This window comes from Aedes albopictus, chromosome 2 (genome assembly GCF_035046485.1).
Source record: "Aedes albopictus strain Foshan chromosome 2, AalbF5, whole genome shotgun sequence".
Taxonomy (NCBI): Eukaryota; Metazoa; Arthropoda; class Insecta; order Diptera; family Culicidae; genus Aedes; species Aedes albopictus.
Genome location: NC_085137.1, coordinates 186,560,089 through 186,573,836, shown reverse-complemented (window position 1 = coordinate 186,573,836; position 13,748 = coordinate 186,560,089). Strand labels below are relative to the sequence as shown.

General features: G+C 35.2%; 1 protein-coding gene across 1 annotated transcript in view; it reads left to right on the top strand.

Annotated features, from left to right (window-relative positions):
* Window positions 1-13,748, top strand: part of LOC109409361 (thrombospondin type-1 domain-containing protein 4) — an 820,641-nt gene that overhangs the window by 248,115 nt on the left and 558,778 nt on the right. The window contains exon 4 of the mRNA XM_029859333.2: window positions 8,796-9,781. Coding sequence (XP_029715193.1) covers window positions 8,796-9,781 — 986 coding nt within the window. The remainder of the gene's footprint in view (window positions 1-8,795; window positions 9,782-13,748) is intronic.

The window sequence follows — 13,748 nt, the reverse complement described above, 5'->3', positions numbered from 1 at the left end:
AGATGGCTTTGTTAAAATTGCTGCTTTTCTATATAAAGTGTTCGCAGGATTCAGGAACATTTTGGCTAACGTCGACGGAAAGATCATGAGTACATATTCGACGAGAAAGGCACCACTAGGTGGATTAATGTGGGTTTTTAATCGAAGAACTAGTATATCTGGAAAGTCTTCTTGAAACTGTTAAAGGGCGAACACGATGAAATTGCCACACAGAAAATATTGTATAGCTTTTGATTGCGTTCGTCAAAATAGCTAATTTTTTGACCATGAATAGTATATTATGTGTAGCTAAAACCATAAAATTTTCATTAAAATCTGTTGAGTATTGGTGCATATATTGTCGATATCATAAAATGAGATTTTAGAAAATTTGTGCACCCATTTCAAAAAATTACTTAGGCTATAACTTTTTTGTTACCTCATCAAAACGTTTGAAAATTTCACTCGATATTCTTAACATAGTATCAATTAAGTGGTAAAAATTTGATCTAAATCGGTTCAGTACTTTTTCTAGTAAATATCCAAAGCTCAAATCGCTTCAAGGTAAATTTTAGGTACTTTTTGACCATTTTTAGTTCCGCGTGCACTATTTTGATTGTAGAACTGGTAACACTGTCCCAATTTTTATAAAACTTTGACAGTGTGAAATTGTCGTGTTAAACTGTTTACAGTGAAAATTTCAGCCATTTTAAGAGCAGTTTGAATTTCACTATACCAAAAACCACATCTGCTTATTGTGACATAGTGCGACATATATGGCTATAACTTTTTAACGGCATGATCAAATTGAATGAAATTTTGACAAACTACTTCTACATACATACTTTACGTAAATAAAAATTTTCATTGAAATCGGTTCAGTATTTTTGACGCCAGCGTTGAAACGGCAAAAAAGTGACATTTTCCAAAATGTTTGTTTGCACAAGATTCTCAAGTGGCAATTTCCTTGTTTCAACGATATCTCCGCCAATACTCAACCGATTTTAATGAAAATTTTATGGTATTAGCTACACATAATATATTATTCATGGTAAACAAATAAGCTATTTTGGCGAACGCAATCAAAAGTTATACAATATTTTCTGTGTGGCAATTTCATCGTGTTCGCCCTTTATCTTATCCTTCACACGCTTATTTTATTGCAATTTAATTTCAATAATTTATTTAGTTGTTCTGATATCTGCAAAAGTTCAATTTATCAACATTTTACTGTGAAGTAAAGCTTAACCAAAGTTTGGAAATAAAATAAACAAATAACTCGATGGCGATTACCAAACGTTTGATGGTTTCTTGTGGAAAATTGATAATTGTTTTTTTCTAATTTTAAGTACCGTAAACCGGGGTCAAATTGATCTTCGAGCCGAAATTGATCAACCGTTTTTCCGTTAGAAAAAGCATATTTTCAATAGTTTGCTTGCAAGTATCGTACTGTTGGAATCTGATGCTAAAGATATTTGTAAGAAAACCATTCATAAAATGATTTATCTACAGGGGATGGCCAAAATGTTTGGGATAGACAACTTTTTTTCTCCCACAAAAAAAATCAACATGCTGTAACTTTTCATAGAGTGGATCAAAAAATCTCAAAATTTGACTGTTTATCAACCTGTTATATGTGCATCAGTGGTACAAATTTGGGCTCGATTGAATAATTTTTCGCGAAGTTAAAACCGTTCGGGTAAAACACTATTTTTTAGACAACTAATTTTTTAGCTGTCATATCTCGGAAACCAGTGAACCGAATTGAATGATTTTTTAACGTTTATCAACAATATATTGATACTTAATACAACGTTATAAAATGTAATATTTTCTCACGGCGAATTAAGTTATACCGGGTTGAAATTTTTACCCATATAGAGGAAAATAGGTCAAATTCACAATACCACACAAAAATTGCTAAATGTGTTCTTTCTTTAATCTAAATAGGCTCTAATATAAATGATTAAAGATAACTTGAGAACAGAAGTGGTAAATCTTTGGAATTCAACACTAAAATTTATTGACATTGACGTAAAGAAATTATCTTTTTTCGAGAAAAATTCAAAAAGTGTCCATCCATGATAACTTTTTTCAACGTTCAAAAAGTATCTATGTTTTAATAGTTTGTGAAGTATTTGTATATTGTTGGTATACGTTCAAAATTCCATTCAATTCGGTTCACTGGTTTCCGAGATATGACCGCTCAAAAATGAGATGTCTAAAAAATAGTGTTTTACCCGAACGGTTCTAACTTTGGGAAATATTAACCAATCGCGCCAAAATTTGTACCAATGAGGCACATATAATAGGTTGACAATCAGTCAAAATTTGAGATTTTTTGATGCACTCTATGAAAACTTATAGCATGTTGAACTTTTTTGTGAGAGAAAAAAAGTTGCCTATCCCAAACATTTTGGCCATCCCCTGTACATAAAAAGCGACTGATCAATTTCAACCCGAAGATCAATTTGACCTCGGTTTACGGTATCTTATTTTTTATGAATTGAAAACTATTGAGTTTGGCGTGCAAATCTGGTTAGATTCACATGCCAACCTCAGTAGTTTGAAGTTCTGAATGCAAATTACAAGCAACAACTTGAACTCAATTGTCAAACTCAAAAAACCCGCCATGAAAGCATCAGAACAAAAAATCTAAAATTTTCCCAGCATCTTTAACCTTTCAAATGATTTTTTTTTTGTTTCTGAATCGATGTCAGAACGCAGATAGTAGTTTCTCTATTCAATTTTCTCCTGACGAAGCCTTATAATAGAACAAATGAGTTGACCCGAGCAGAAGAAAATATCAACAGCATAATAAAATATGTTATTTTGGCATAATAACTGTATAATGGAATCAGTATTTATTGTGTTATTAACATATCTTATTATGGGCTTCGTGGCCGTGCGGTTAGCAACGTCAGTCGTCTAGGCGTTTCGTAAGCCTCGGAGTGCGGGTGCAATTCCCGCTCCAGTCGGGGAAAACTTTTCGTCAAACGGAAAATTTTCCATTGGGCCACTGGGTGTTACGTGTGTTGTCCGTTGTTTCGTGTATGTAATGTTCAGTCTGTGCAGCCTCTGGCTGAAGACGGTGTAGTGCCTTTAAAATTAGACAGCATTCATGTTATAAAAAAGTAATACTTTGATAAGTTAATAATAACAAATTGTGATATAAAAACAGGCTTTGTGATTCTGTTGTTATAAATTTGATATTCTCTTCTGCTTGGGGAATCGAGGAGAAATGTAGTTCATTGGAGTATTTTTGCCAATTTCCAAAGAGATTACTTGAAAATTCGGAAATGTGCTAACAGTAAGATAGAAAATGAGTAACACATTTATTATATTATATCGCTATTATTGTATCGCTCAAGCTTTCGCGACCCACTGAAATTCAGCCATAGTTTGTGAAACGTTGCCATAATATATTCACCAAAAAATCCAAAATTTAATAATGAATTTCTATCAAAACACGTATTCTTTTAAGCTGACAATTTTTTTTTAAAGAAATTCCAGTTTGAGATTTTAAAATTACTTTTCTAACCTTTTTCCACTCAAACTCCTGTCATTAATTTTCAAATTTCTTCTCAAAAATAACATAATAAGAGTTTCCACGGGTCAATTCAATAATTGATGCAGGAATTCTATTACTCCTTTATTTGCTCTAGGATTCTAGTTAGAAATGAATCCAATGGAAACATTTCTTGGAACTCCACTTAGAACTTATTCATGTCTCAGGATAGGTATCTCATCAGAAATATCATCATCTTTTTACAAGCTCTGTCAAAAACTTCGGTCGGATAAATATGACAGAATAGCTCAGGATAACCCATTCGGGAAGAAGATGAGTACTTTAATTGAATTTTGAAATCTTCTTCAATGTTTCCAATTGTCCTTTCAAATGTTTCCAATTGTACATTCATTCTCTTTGTTTATTGCATGATAACAACCCTTATAAAACAACCCTTCAAGAACAATTGTAAGAGTCTTTTTTTACTCCTCTGTTGTGAAAATTAAGCCACTGCGTCCAATAAGCTGAACTTTTGTGGCATTGTAAGAATTAAAAATACTTGAAAATAAAAAATCAGGATTCATATTTGTATTTTTGGTTTGGCCTCAACATTCGATTTTTCTCTTCGGGATTCTGATTCTATGCTATAATTTAATACAAGAAATTGGTGTTTTCGGCAAAACATTGTTTCGGTAATTCCTCAGGGAATATTCCCGGCAATTTATTTGCAAATTGTTTTGCAATTTATTTGAATTAGGACTCCTTTTAGAAATCTCTCAGTAATTGCTTTGAATGTGGCAAATTTCTTCTGCAATATCTTTAAGAATTTATTTGGTAATATGTCTGGAATTTGATATTAAACACCTTTTACGCATCCTTTGAAAATTTCATCGGAAATTACTTTGGAAATTTCTTCGGCAATTCCACTAGCAGTTTATTTACCAATTTTTTAAATTCTCCAATTACTCTTCAGGTGATTTCTTTAGGAGTTCTTTTAGTGAAGCCTTTGTTAATTCATTTGATATTGACTCTGGCAACTTCCTCACATTTTTTTTGGAAATATCTTCGGCAAGTCATTCTACTTTTTTTCGGATTTTCGTCGATTTTTTGGACTTCCATTATCTTTGCTATTAGGTATTTCTTCACCAATTTCTTCGGAAACTCCTGCGGAAGTTCTTTTAAAAATCGCTTCTATAATTTAAATAAAAATTCTTTAGAATTTTTTTATTTAAAATTCTTTAGAATTTTATAAATATATTTAAAATTCTTTTAGAATTTTATAAAAATTCTTCTAGATTTCTTCAGTAATTATGTAAGGAATTCCTGCAGCAGATGATTTCGAAATACCTTCGGTATTTCCGATGTTACTTGCATTGAACGTCTATTTGGGAATTTTATCAGAAAATCCTTTGGAAATCTTGGAAATTTCTATTATTACTTTAGAAATTTCTTCGGTAACTCTTTTGGAAATTCATTGGGCAATTTTCTTAGAGATTCCATACGGGAATTTCTTTAAAAAAAACTCTGGTGGTTCTTTAAAAAATCTGTTACTGCAATTACTTTTGGAATTCTTCCTAAATTCTCTTCAGGAGTTCCTTTGATGATTTCGGAAAATTCTTCGAAAATTTCTTCAAATTTTTTTTGTGGATTTTTTTATAAAATATGTTTTGGCAATTTTTTGTGAGGTTTGATTTGGCCATTTTCTTTAAAAAGCCTTAAAATTGTTATCAGGAATTCCTCTGGTAGTTCTTATATGAATTCTTTTGGTAACTACTTTGAAAGCTCTAAGGTAATTTTGATGGATTTTCCCGGCAATTTCTCTGGGAATTTGTCGGGAAATTTTTCGTGAATTTAATAGGATTTTCTTCAAGCAAGTCCATTTGAGAATTTCTAAATTTCCAGTTCAGCAATTTTCGGAAGCAATAAATTTAAATACAATTAAATCACAAAGAATTACAAAAGTAATCACGATAAAATTACCAAAATAACTGAAAAAAATTACTATAATAATTACGAATAGCCATTGAAATATGAAAAAAAATCAAAGAAATTGTTGATTGCATTCCCAAGAAACGTAACTAGCTGAATATTAGTTTCTTAAACTAAAGTTTGCTTAAGAGTGGTTTGTTCCTCTCATATAAAGCTAAAATGTTTGTCCGGTTCCAATAAAACTACAGTAGAAATTAAAAAAAAAAACTATGCCTAAGGAACCCTCAAAGAAATGGCCATACTGCGGTTTAGCAAATTCCGAGCCATGTGCTCGAATTCCAACAGAACGCGATTTTTTCCACAAATTCATCTCTCATTTTGTCAATTAGCAATTAGCAATCTAATTGATTATAAGTTTTTCCCGTACATTCCTACAGGATTTCTCTACAAATTCCAACTATTTCCGAAATTCGTTTAGGGATTCCTCTAAAGATTTCTATTGGGATTCCTTCAGCTAGAATTCCTTGAAGAAGGCCAAGGGGAGTTCCAGGTGTAATGCAATGATTAATTTCTAGAGTAAACCATGAATTCCTGGATGAGAAAAAAATGTCTGGAAGAATCAAAGGCGTTTATGGAAGTATCCTAGGAAAACTGCCTAGAAGAATACCGGCAAGAATTCCAGGAGATATCTCTAGAGGGATTCCTGCAGGTATCACAGTAATATTTTGTGGAGGAGACCTAAGAGGCATTCCTGAAACATTAGATGCAGCTGGAATCGCTTAATCCTAGGAGGAGTTCCTGGATTAAAGTCATGAGGAGTTCAAGTCAAGTTCAACAAGAAATATTTGGAGAAATCCCAGATTTTTTTTTTAGGATTTCTGGGAGAGCACTCCGAAGGTACTTCTGCAAGACTCCTTGGAGATCCCAGCAAGTTTTTGAAGGAATCTCTGGAGAAATTCTTAGAAGAATCCCTAGAAGAATTTTGGGAAGTATTACAGTAAGAATGACAGGAGGAGTCCTAGGAGGAATTGCTAGAAGAACCACAGAAGGAATAGCTTGAAAAATCCAGCTGAAATTCCTGGATAAAGGCCAAGAGGAGTTCCTGTAGGAATCCCATGAGAAATTTATGAGAGAATCCGTGGACAAAATATCTTGGATAAAAATTCCTAGAGGAATCATCGGAGAGTTTCTGAAGAAATCACAAGAATAATCCCAGGAGGTATTCCTAGATAGATTCAGGGATGTATTACAGTAGAAGTTCTTGGGGAAATCCCATGTGGAATTTCTGGAAAAACCTCTGTAGAATGTCTTGGATATATCCTTGAAGAAATGTATGGAAGAATCAATGAAGGAATTTTATAGAAAAATTTCAGGGAGACCTTCCGGAAGAACTTTCCTAGTAAAATTCCAGAAGGTGGCACAGTGAGAAGTTTTAGAGGAGAAGAGAAATTGCTGGAAGAATCGCAGCAGGAGATGCTTGAGAAATCCTAGCTACAATTTCCGGATGAAGGCCAATATAAGCGCCTGGAGGAATTCCAAGAGAAATTTCTGGAAGAATCTCTGAATGAAATCTCTGAAGGAATTCCTGGAAGAATCACCGGAGGTACTTCTGAGGAACTTCTGAAAGGATCCCAGGGAGGTTGCTTGAATAATTCCACCAGAAATTCCTGAAGAAACCCAAATAGATTTTTTTTGAGGATTCCTTAGGAAAATTCTGAGAAGAATCATAGTAAGAATTTCCAAAGAAAGCCTAGCCGAATTTGCTGGATTAATCTCTGCAGAAATTTCTAGTATGTACAACCCCATCAGGACTGCCTGGAGTATCCTAAGGGAAGTTTATTGAAGAAATATCGTGAGGAATCCATAAAGGAAGCCTAGAGAAATCACTGTACGAATAGATAGAGGTATTTCTGAAGGAATCTATTCAGAAATCTGATGATTGTTCTTCCAAAACGCCAAAACGTACAACAGTTATATAAGTAACTAGCTGACCCCGGCAAACTTTGTCTTGCCTACTGCGTTTTTTGACGTTTTAAGTTTCTAGCCAAGACCAAATCCCCGGTCCCCGGTATGAAAGATCAATTTACAAAAACTATCAATTTTTCCATGTTTTATGCCTTATAAACCTTCCTTGGGGGAAAACTAACAGAACAAAACTAAGACGACCAAAATCGGACCTTCCGTTCGCAAGTTATGCGCGGTCCCACGTATGCCACTGCCTTTTTATATATATAGATTCCGGATGTGCTTAAGTTTTGTTCAAATGTGCCATTAATAAATGTTGGAATTATTGTGAGAAGTCTTAAATTTTAGGTGACTGTCAAGGAAAAATTCTAGGGGGTGCCAAATTTATTCTAGGGGGTGCCAGGCACCCCTGGAACCCCCCCTAGCTACGCCAATGTTAATGAGAAACAAAACAAACAGCGGACTAGATTGTTAAATTGGAATGTTAAGGTTATCTATAGTTAAATGAAATTGGATTGAAAATCAGAAATATTCACATATTCTATAATTAGTTGCATTTTGAGTTAAGCGGAATAGTTGTTGGACAGAGGGGTAGCGTGAGGAGAGACAAACCTGTTTGTAAATGTAAAACAAAATAGTGAATGTCTGTTCAAATATACTTTTTGCAATTTCTCATCGTAATAGGCTGTTTTACCTCATGCAAATCTGACATTCATTACAGCACTGATTTGCGTTGCGTAATGAACCATTACAGCACTGTTTTCAGTTTTGATCAACTTCTTGATGCTTTCTGGATGCAGTTTTGAAAAATTGTGACAACTGCACAGTAGAACCTGCTATGATCAGATTTTCTTAAACATGACAATGAGCATCAGCATGCAGTTTGATGAAAAATTTTGTTCAATCGGTAATTTATGAACTTGCAAAAAACGTTGTACGCAGCTCGGTGCAGAACTTGATTTTTACAGCTCTCGTCGTAATTGTACAACTCGTGCTGTAAAAATCATCATTCTGCACCTTGTTGCGTAAACTACTATTATTACAGTGTTGAGCTGCAACACTAAACGCCGCGACGAGAACAGCATCTATGCTGAAAGAGAGATAGATTTGTGAAAACGAAGTGTTTGTGGCCTGTTTGGCTTTTGTGGCTTATTTGGTAAAATCGGCGGTCTAGCGAATGCGGAGTCATGGGTAGACATTCCGCCAGAACGTTTTTTTTTTTCACAAATTTCATCTCTCAATATGACAATTAGCCACATTTTGTACATTCTAATAACGAGTTTTTCCAGTATATTATTTAACAAACAATCTTTGAGTACCCTTGTTGAGTGAGAATGAACTCCCAACAACGGTATACTGATCTCGAAATCACACAGCTAATCTGATTTGTTACACTTCTTCCTCTATCCCGCAGATTCACAAAGAATGGCTAGCGAGGCGTGCTGCCAGTCGTGTCGGCACCAATTCCACTCAACGTACGACCTACCTGCGGAAGTTAATCAAATTCAAAAACGAACATGAACCCCTTTCCGAGAATGACATTTCCTTTGTGCCACATTTCACCCAGAATAGCAACAATCGGAACAATGAGCATCAGCCGCCGGGAGACGAACTCCAGCAGGACTCGGACAACGTGTACGGACTGAAGCCGGTCGGAAGTGGTGACGAACCGGAAGACACCACCGAACAACAGGCGGCCGATCGCTATCGGTACGATGTGGCAAGTGAAAGCAATTTGTCCCGGCCAACGACGACGACGACTACGTCGGCGACGGTCGAATCGCGCTTATTAGTGCAGGACTCAGGCCCGGAAGCATCCAACGAAATACCCCCGGTGACATCTAGCGGCGGAGGTGCATCGACCGTAACGCAACAGCGGAGCGATGTGGTGACGTCAGTCGGCAGAGGGCGCCGCCGTGGGAATGAAAGTGAGCCAACCGAACAAATTAATGCTGTGGCCAAAATAAATGAGCCTGTTGGTAAATCCGAGACGACGACGGTGCTCATGAATAATGATCTGCCGCAGCAGTTGCAGGTGGTGGGTGCAACCGGAAGTGCCGCTCATAAATCAGACCCGGGTCGTACCGTTGGCGGTGATAAAAGGAAATCCTGGCACCATCCCACCATAATTAATAATGAAACCACAGACGATGAGAGCGGGTCGTCTTCTTCTGATGGTGGTGGAGAAGGTGGAATTGCGACCACTGTTGCACCACCTAGCACAACTACTGTACAGCTACTGGAAGGAGCAAAGGTCAGTGACCAACAGCAGGACAAGGCAAAGCCGGGTGCTAATGTCACCATCAGGAACGGATTTGGTCCGTGGAGTAATTGGACGGCCTGCTCTCGGTCCTGCGGAGGTGGGGTGAAATCACAACAACGGAAATGCTGGCGACGAGAGTGAGTACAATTAGTACATAATTGTTGATAATCTTAATAGGGGAGGGTGCTCCAAAATGGACCGTGTAACCGTTCGTTCGAAAGTGCTTTCCGGAAACGTTAGCGGATGGCTTATGCGACACTCCGGAAGGAGATCATCCACCTGTTTTCAGGCTTGCCCGGCCTGAGAACTCTCGAGGGAAATGATTTTTGGGTTCTCATAATTAGACAGACAACGAAGCACGAAGCACGTCTGGCTACGTTGTTGCGACAAGAAGATCGCCAACCTGAGTTATGAAAACCTAACCGAAAGTAAGCGCGTGGCAAACTAGATGTTAGTTACACGAATAGTCACGACAGTGGACTTCATTGGCTATTTATTCTAATGTTTCTATCGGGGTGGGTAATGTACTTAATAGATGTTCAGAACTCGGCTTATTATACGTTTGTGTCTTAATATACTGATAATTTACTGAACTATTCAAAATATTTCACTATCATCCCAGATCCCAATCATCTATTCCGGTTATACGCCACAGTAGGTGCCAAGTATTTGCCCTAATTAACACTAATTTACCAACCTTCTTCAACCACTTGACCTTCCAGCAGCGGAAGTCACAATTATCCCAACTGCTAGCCTTGCTCCTAACCTCTCCATGCCTCGGAATGCCGAGATCCACAGCCCACCGACCATGCAAATAACTCCTTTCCCAGCCCCACCATGATGGTAACTTAGCGAACCTTTCCTGCCAAACTGACCGGCCGACCGCCTAATCAGATACATTCAATTCCCATCACACGCTTCTCCACTCACTGCTGAGAAACAATGTAATCCTACCCGCCGCGGACCAGAGCAACTTCTTCGAATTGTTCGCACTTTTTTTGCTTAGTGGGTGAGGAATGATGAACATTGGAAGGTAGGGCAGCCGATGTATTGGACCCATAGGATGCACACAGAAAGAGATGTAACACCATGTCATTTTGACACGGAACTACAACTAAAATACATGCTTAATTTTGCTTAGTATTTACGTAGTACAAAGTGTTTCCGATCACAGGTCTGGGATGACAAGGAAACGAAAATGTGCAAAACTAATTGGTAGGATATACAGTATGACCCATAAAAAATGCGACAATTTTCAAAGTCATCGTTCCCCTACTTCGAACTGATTAACCTTGCATGTATCTATTGGATAGTACAGTAGAGCCGCTAATCTGATAATGGCAAAGGAACATAGACTGATTTCATGCACATACCTTTGGAAATATTACGTTGAACATATGGATGTCGAAATCGTCCACGCGCCAGAGGCCGTTTTTTAAGGATATAATTTTCTTTCAATTGCTTTCTATCACATTCAATCAAATTTTATTTTCAAAATAGTACTTTTATGGCTGGATAAGGTCTTCAGGAGTTAGTTGGTTCGTCGGACAAGAAGGAAAAAAATATTAACTTTTAAATTAAGGGACATTTTCTGAAAATTGAATTATTTGACAAATGATAATTTTTAGAAAATATTATGTTTTGGGCATGAAATTGTTCTTAAGTACTTACTCTTTGTACTTATAATAAAGGTAGGTTTATATGCCTCCATCGACAAAAAAATGTTTAGAAAAATGTTCAAACAGTGTTAAGTTTTTTTTATTAATTTATCTTAAATACGGTTTTTAATATGTAGCACCTTTTTTAGTTTTTGTTTCCTATACATTTGAAATTGTTTTAAAATATTTTAGAGATCCTGTATGACAATGACCTCCTTATTGTATCCTAATCCAAAAAAGTTTAATTCATTTGGATTATTTCATTAAAAATCATCAAATACCGCAAAAAAAAATTGAATGTCGCATTTTTTTATGGGCCATACTGTATAGCAGGACCCTATCGTTTTACACTTAAAAATGCGTCCGAATTTGCTGGCAAAATCACCTTTGTAAATTCAGCCTTCCATAGAAAAACGATATTATAGAATTCGAATGTCGCAATACTTGAAGGATTTCCAGTAGGGTATGAGTACTAGCATCGGACAGAAACATACATTTCACTCCTGAACACTTTTTGAGATCTATCTCGGCTCCACATCAACTGTGCAAAATTTCAGCTCGACCGGAGAAACTATATTTTAGCGCCAGTCATTTAAGTTTTCATATGATTTACTTTAGAAAAAATCACCTTCTCAAAAAAAAAAAAAAAAAAAAAAATCGCCGCAGGTTGCCCCTTAACCTCTAAAAATAAATCGATGAATGATTTCTGTTGGAAATTTTACGATGAACCAACCCTCCGAAGACCGCAAAGCAATACAGTGATAGACATTCGTTTAGCCGAGGCTAAAAAATTTTCAAAAAAATGTCAGGAAACTCATACAAAAGATGTTATGATAAAACTTTTTTATCGTAGTGATAGTATATCTAGTACTGTTTTATAAAAATGTGATACATCATACTTACATATACACTGAAACAAATACGAGGGTGAAAACCCTTCAAATGTCATTTTTTGCCTAGACATTCGTTTAGCCGAAATGAACATTTTTTAGAATTCCATAATAAAAAAACTAACAAATTTTGAAAAATATCCATAAAAGTCATTTTGTATGGTGACCTGCATTATAGATCGACTTGTAAATCATGAATTTGGTCGTTTTTGGAAGTGTTGCTATATTAATTTTGCATGCATCTCATATAAATATGTCATATTATTGTAAATGTTTCCAAATTGAGATTTGATGTAGTTATTTTTATCGGAAGTGTTTCAAAAGAATGCAATGAAAGTTTCATGACCAAAGCAGGTTGAAAATTTACGGAAAACAATGTTTTTAACAGAAAAATATAACGCAAACCATCATAAAATCACGTATTTAAGTATTGTTTTGATGAAATATTATGGTTTCACTAGCATAAATCACAGCGTTTACTACTATTACGTCTTCTAATAGCTCCCAATACCTTCCAGACTGTATTCTGGCTGAAATAATATACATTGGACGGCTCATATTTCGAGAAATGGCACTGAAAGTATTCAAATTTCTAGCATGAATTACTTGTTTCATAATTTAGACATTCTTTTCATATAAATCATGTTAAAAATGAATGTGGTTCACAACTAAGAATCATTTATAATATACTAGCTGACCCGGCAAACCTTGTATTGCCCATTTTAATTGTGGATTTTGCACTACGACATAGTTTTTCTAATGTTTTTGTTATTTTCTTAACTTGTTCTACATATGAACAGGAACATAGCCACCATGAAGGACAAACTTAACCGTTTAAAAATTCATTAGTTAGTTGTAAGGGAAATGGGGGTAAAATGAACACCCCAAGCGTTTGGTGACGTTTTTAATGGAAATATGTTAAAATCTTGCATTTTTACCATGTAATATCTTAGATGGGATTATGTTCTAAACATTCTAGAAGAAAAAAATTGGTCAAAACTATACAGTTTTTTTATTTTTTTTTCGATTGTAAAAATGAAAGAAAACCGAGTAGCGAAAAACAGTGAGAGTAATGAACAATTGATGGGGGTAAAATAAACACATATTTAAAAGTTTATTTAAACGTGTAATTGCAATATATATAACTGCTTGTCAATAAATTTGATGTAAATTGATGTGCTACGACTTTAAAACTTCTTATTTAAAGTTTACAATTTATTGAAATAATTATTCGAAAAAATGTACTAAAACGGGCGATTTTTCTAATAACAATCCTATTCTGTTGAAGTTAAATATATTTTCTTATCTTTTTACTCTAGTTATTTAACGATATTCGTTAGAGATTTCAGTATATCGAGTTTGAATAAAATCTTATAAAAATTATATAAAGTTTGAACCAACTGTTTATTTTACCCCCAAGCACTGTTTGTTTCAAAGTTTTTATAAAAAATTTTATTAAAAACAATACATATTTTTTCACTAAATATTTTCTTTTAGGAGTAAATGATTAGAATATGGTATCACACATGTGTAAATTTTCGAATAATAGATGAATT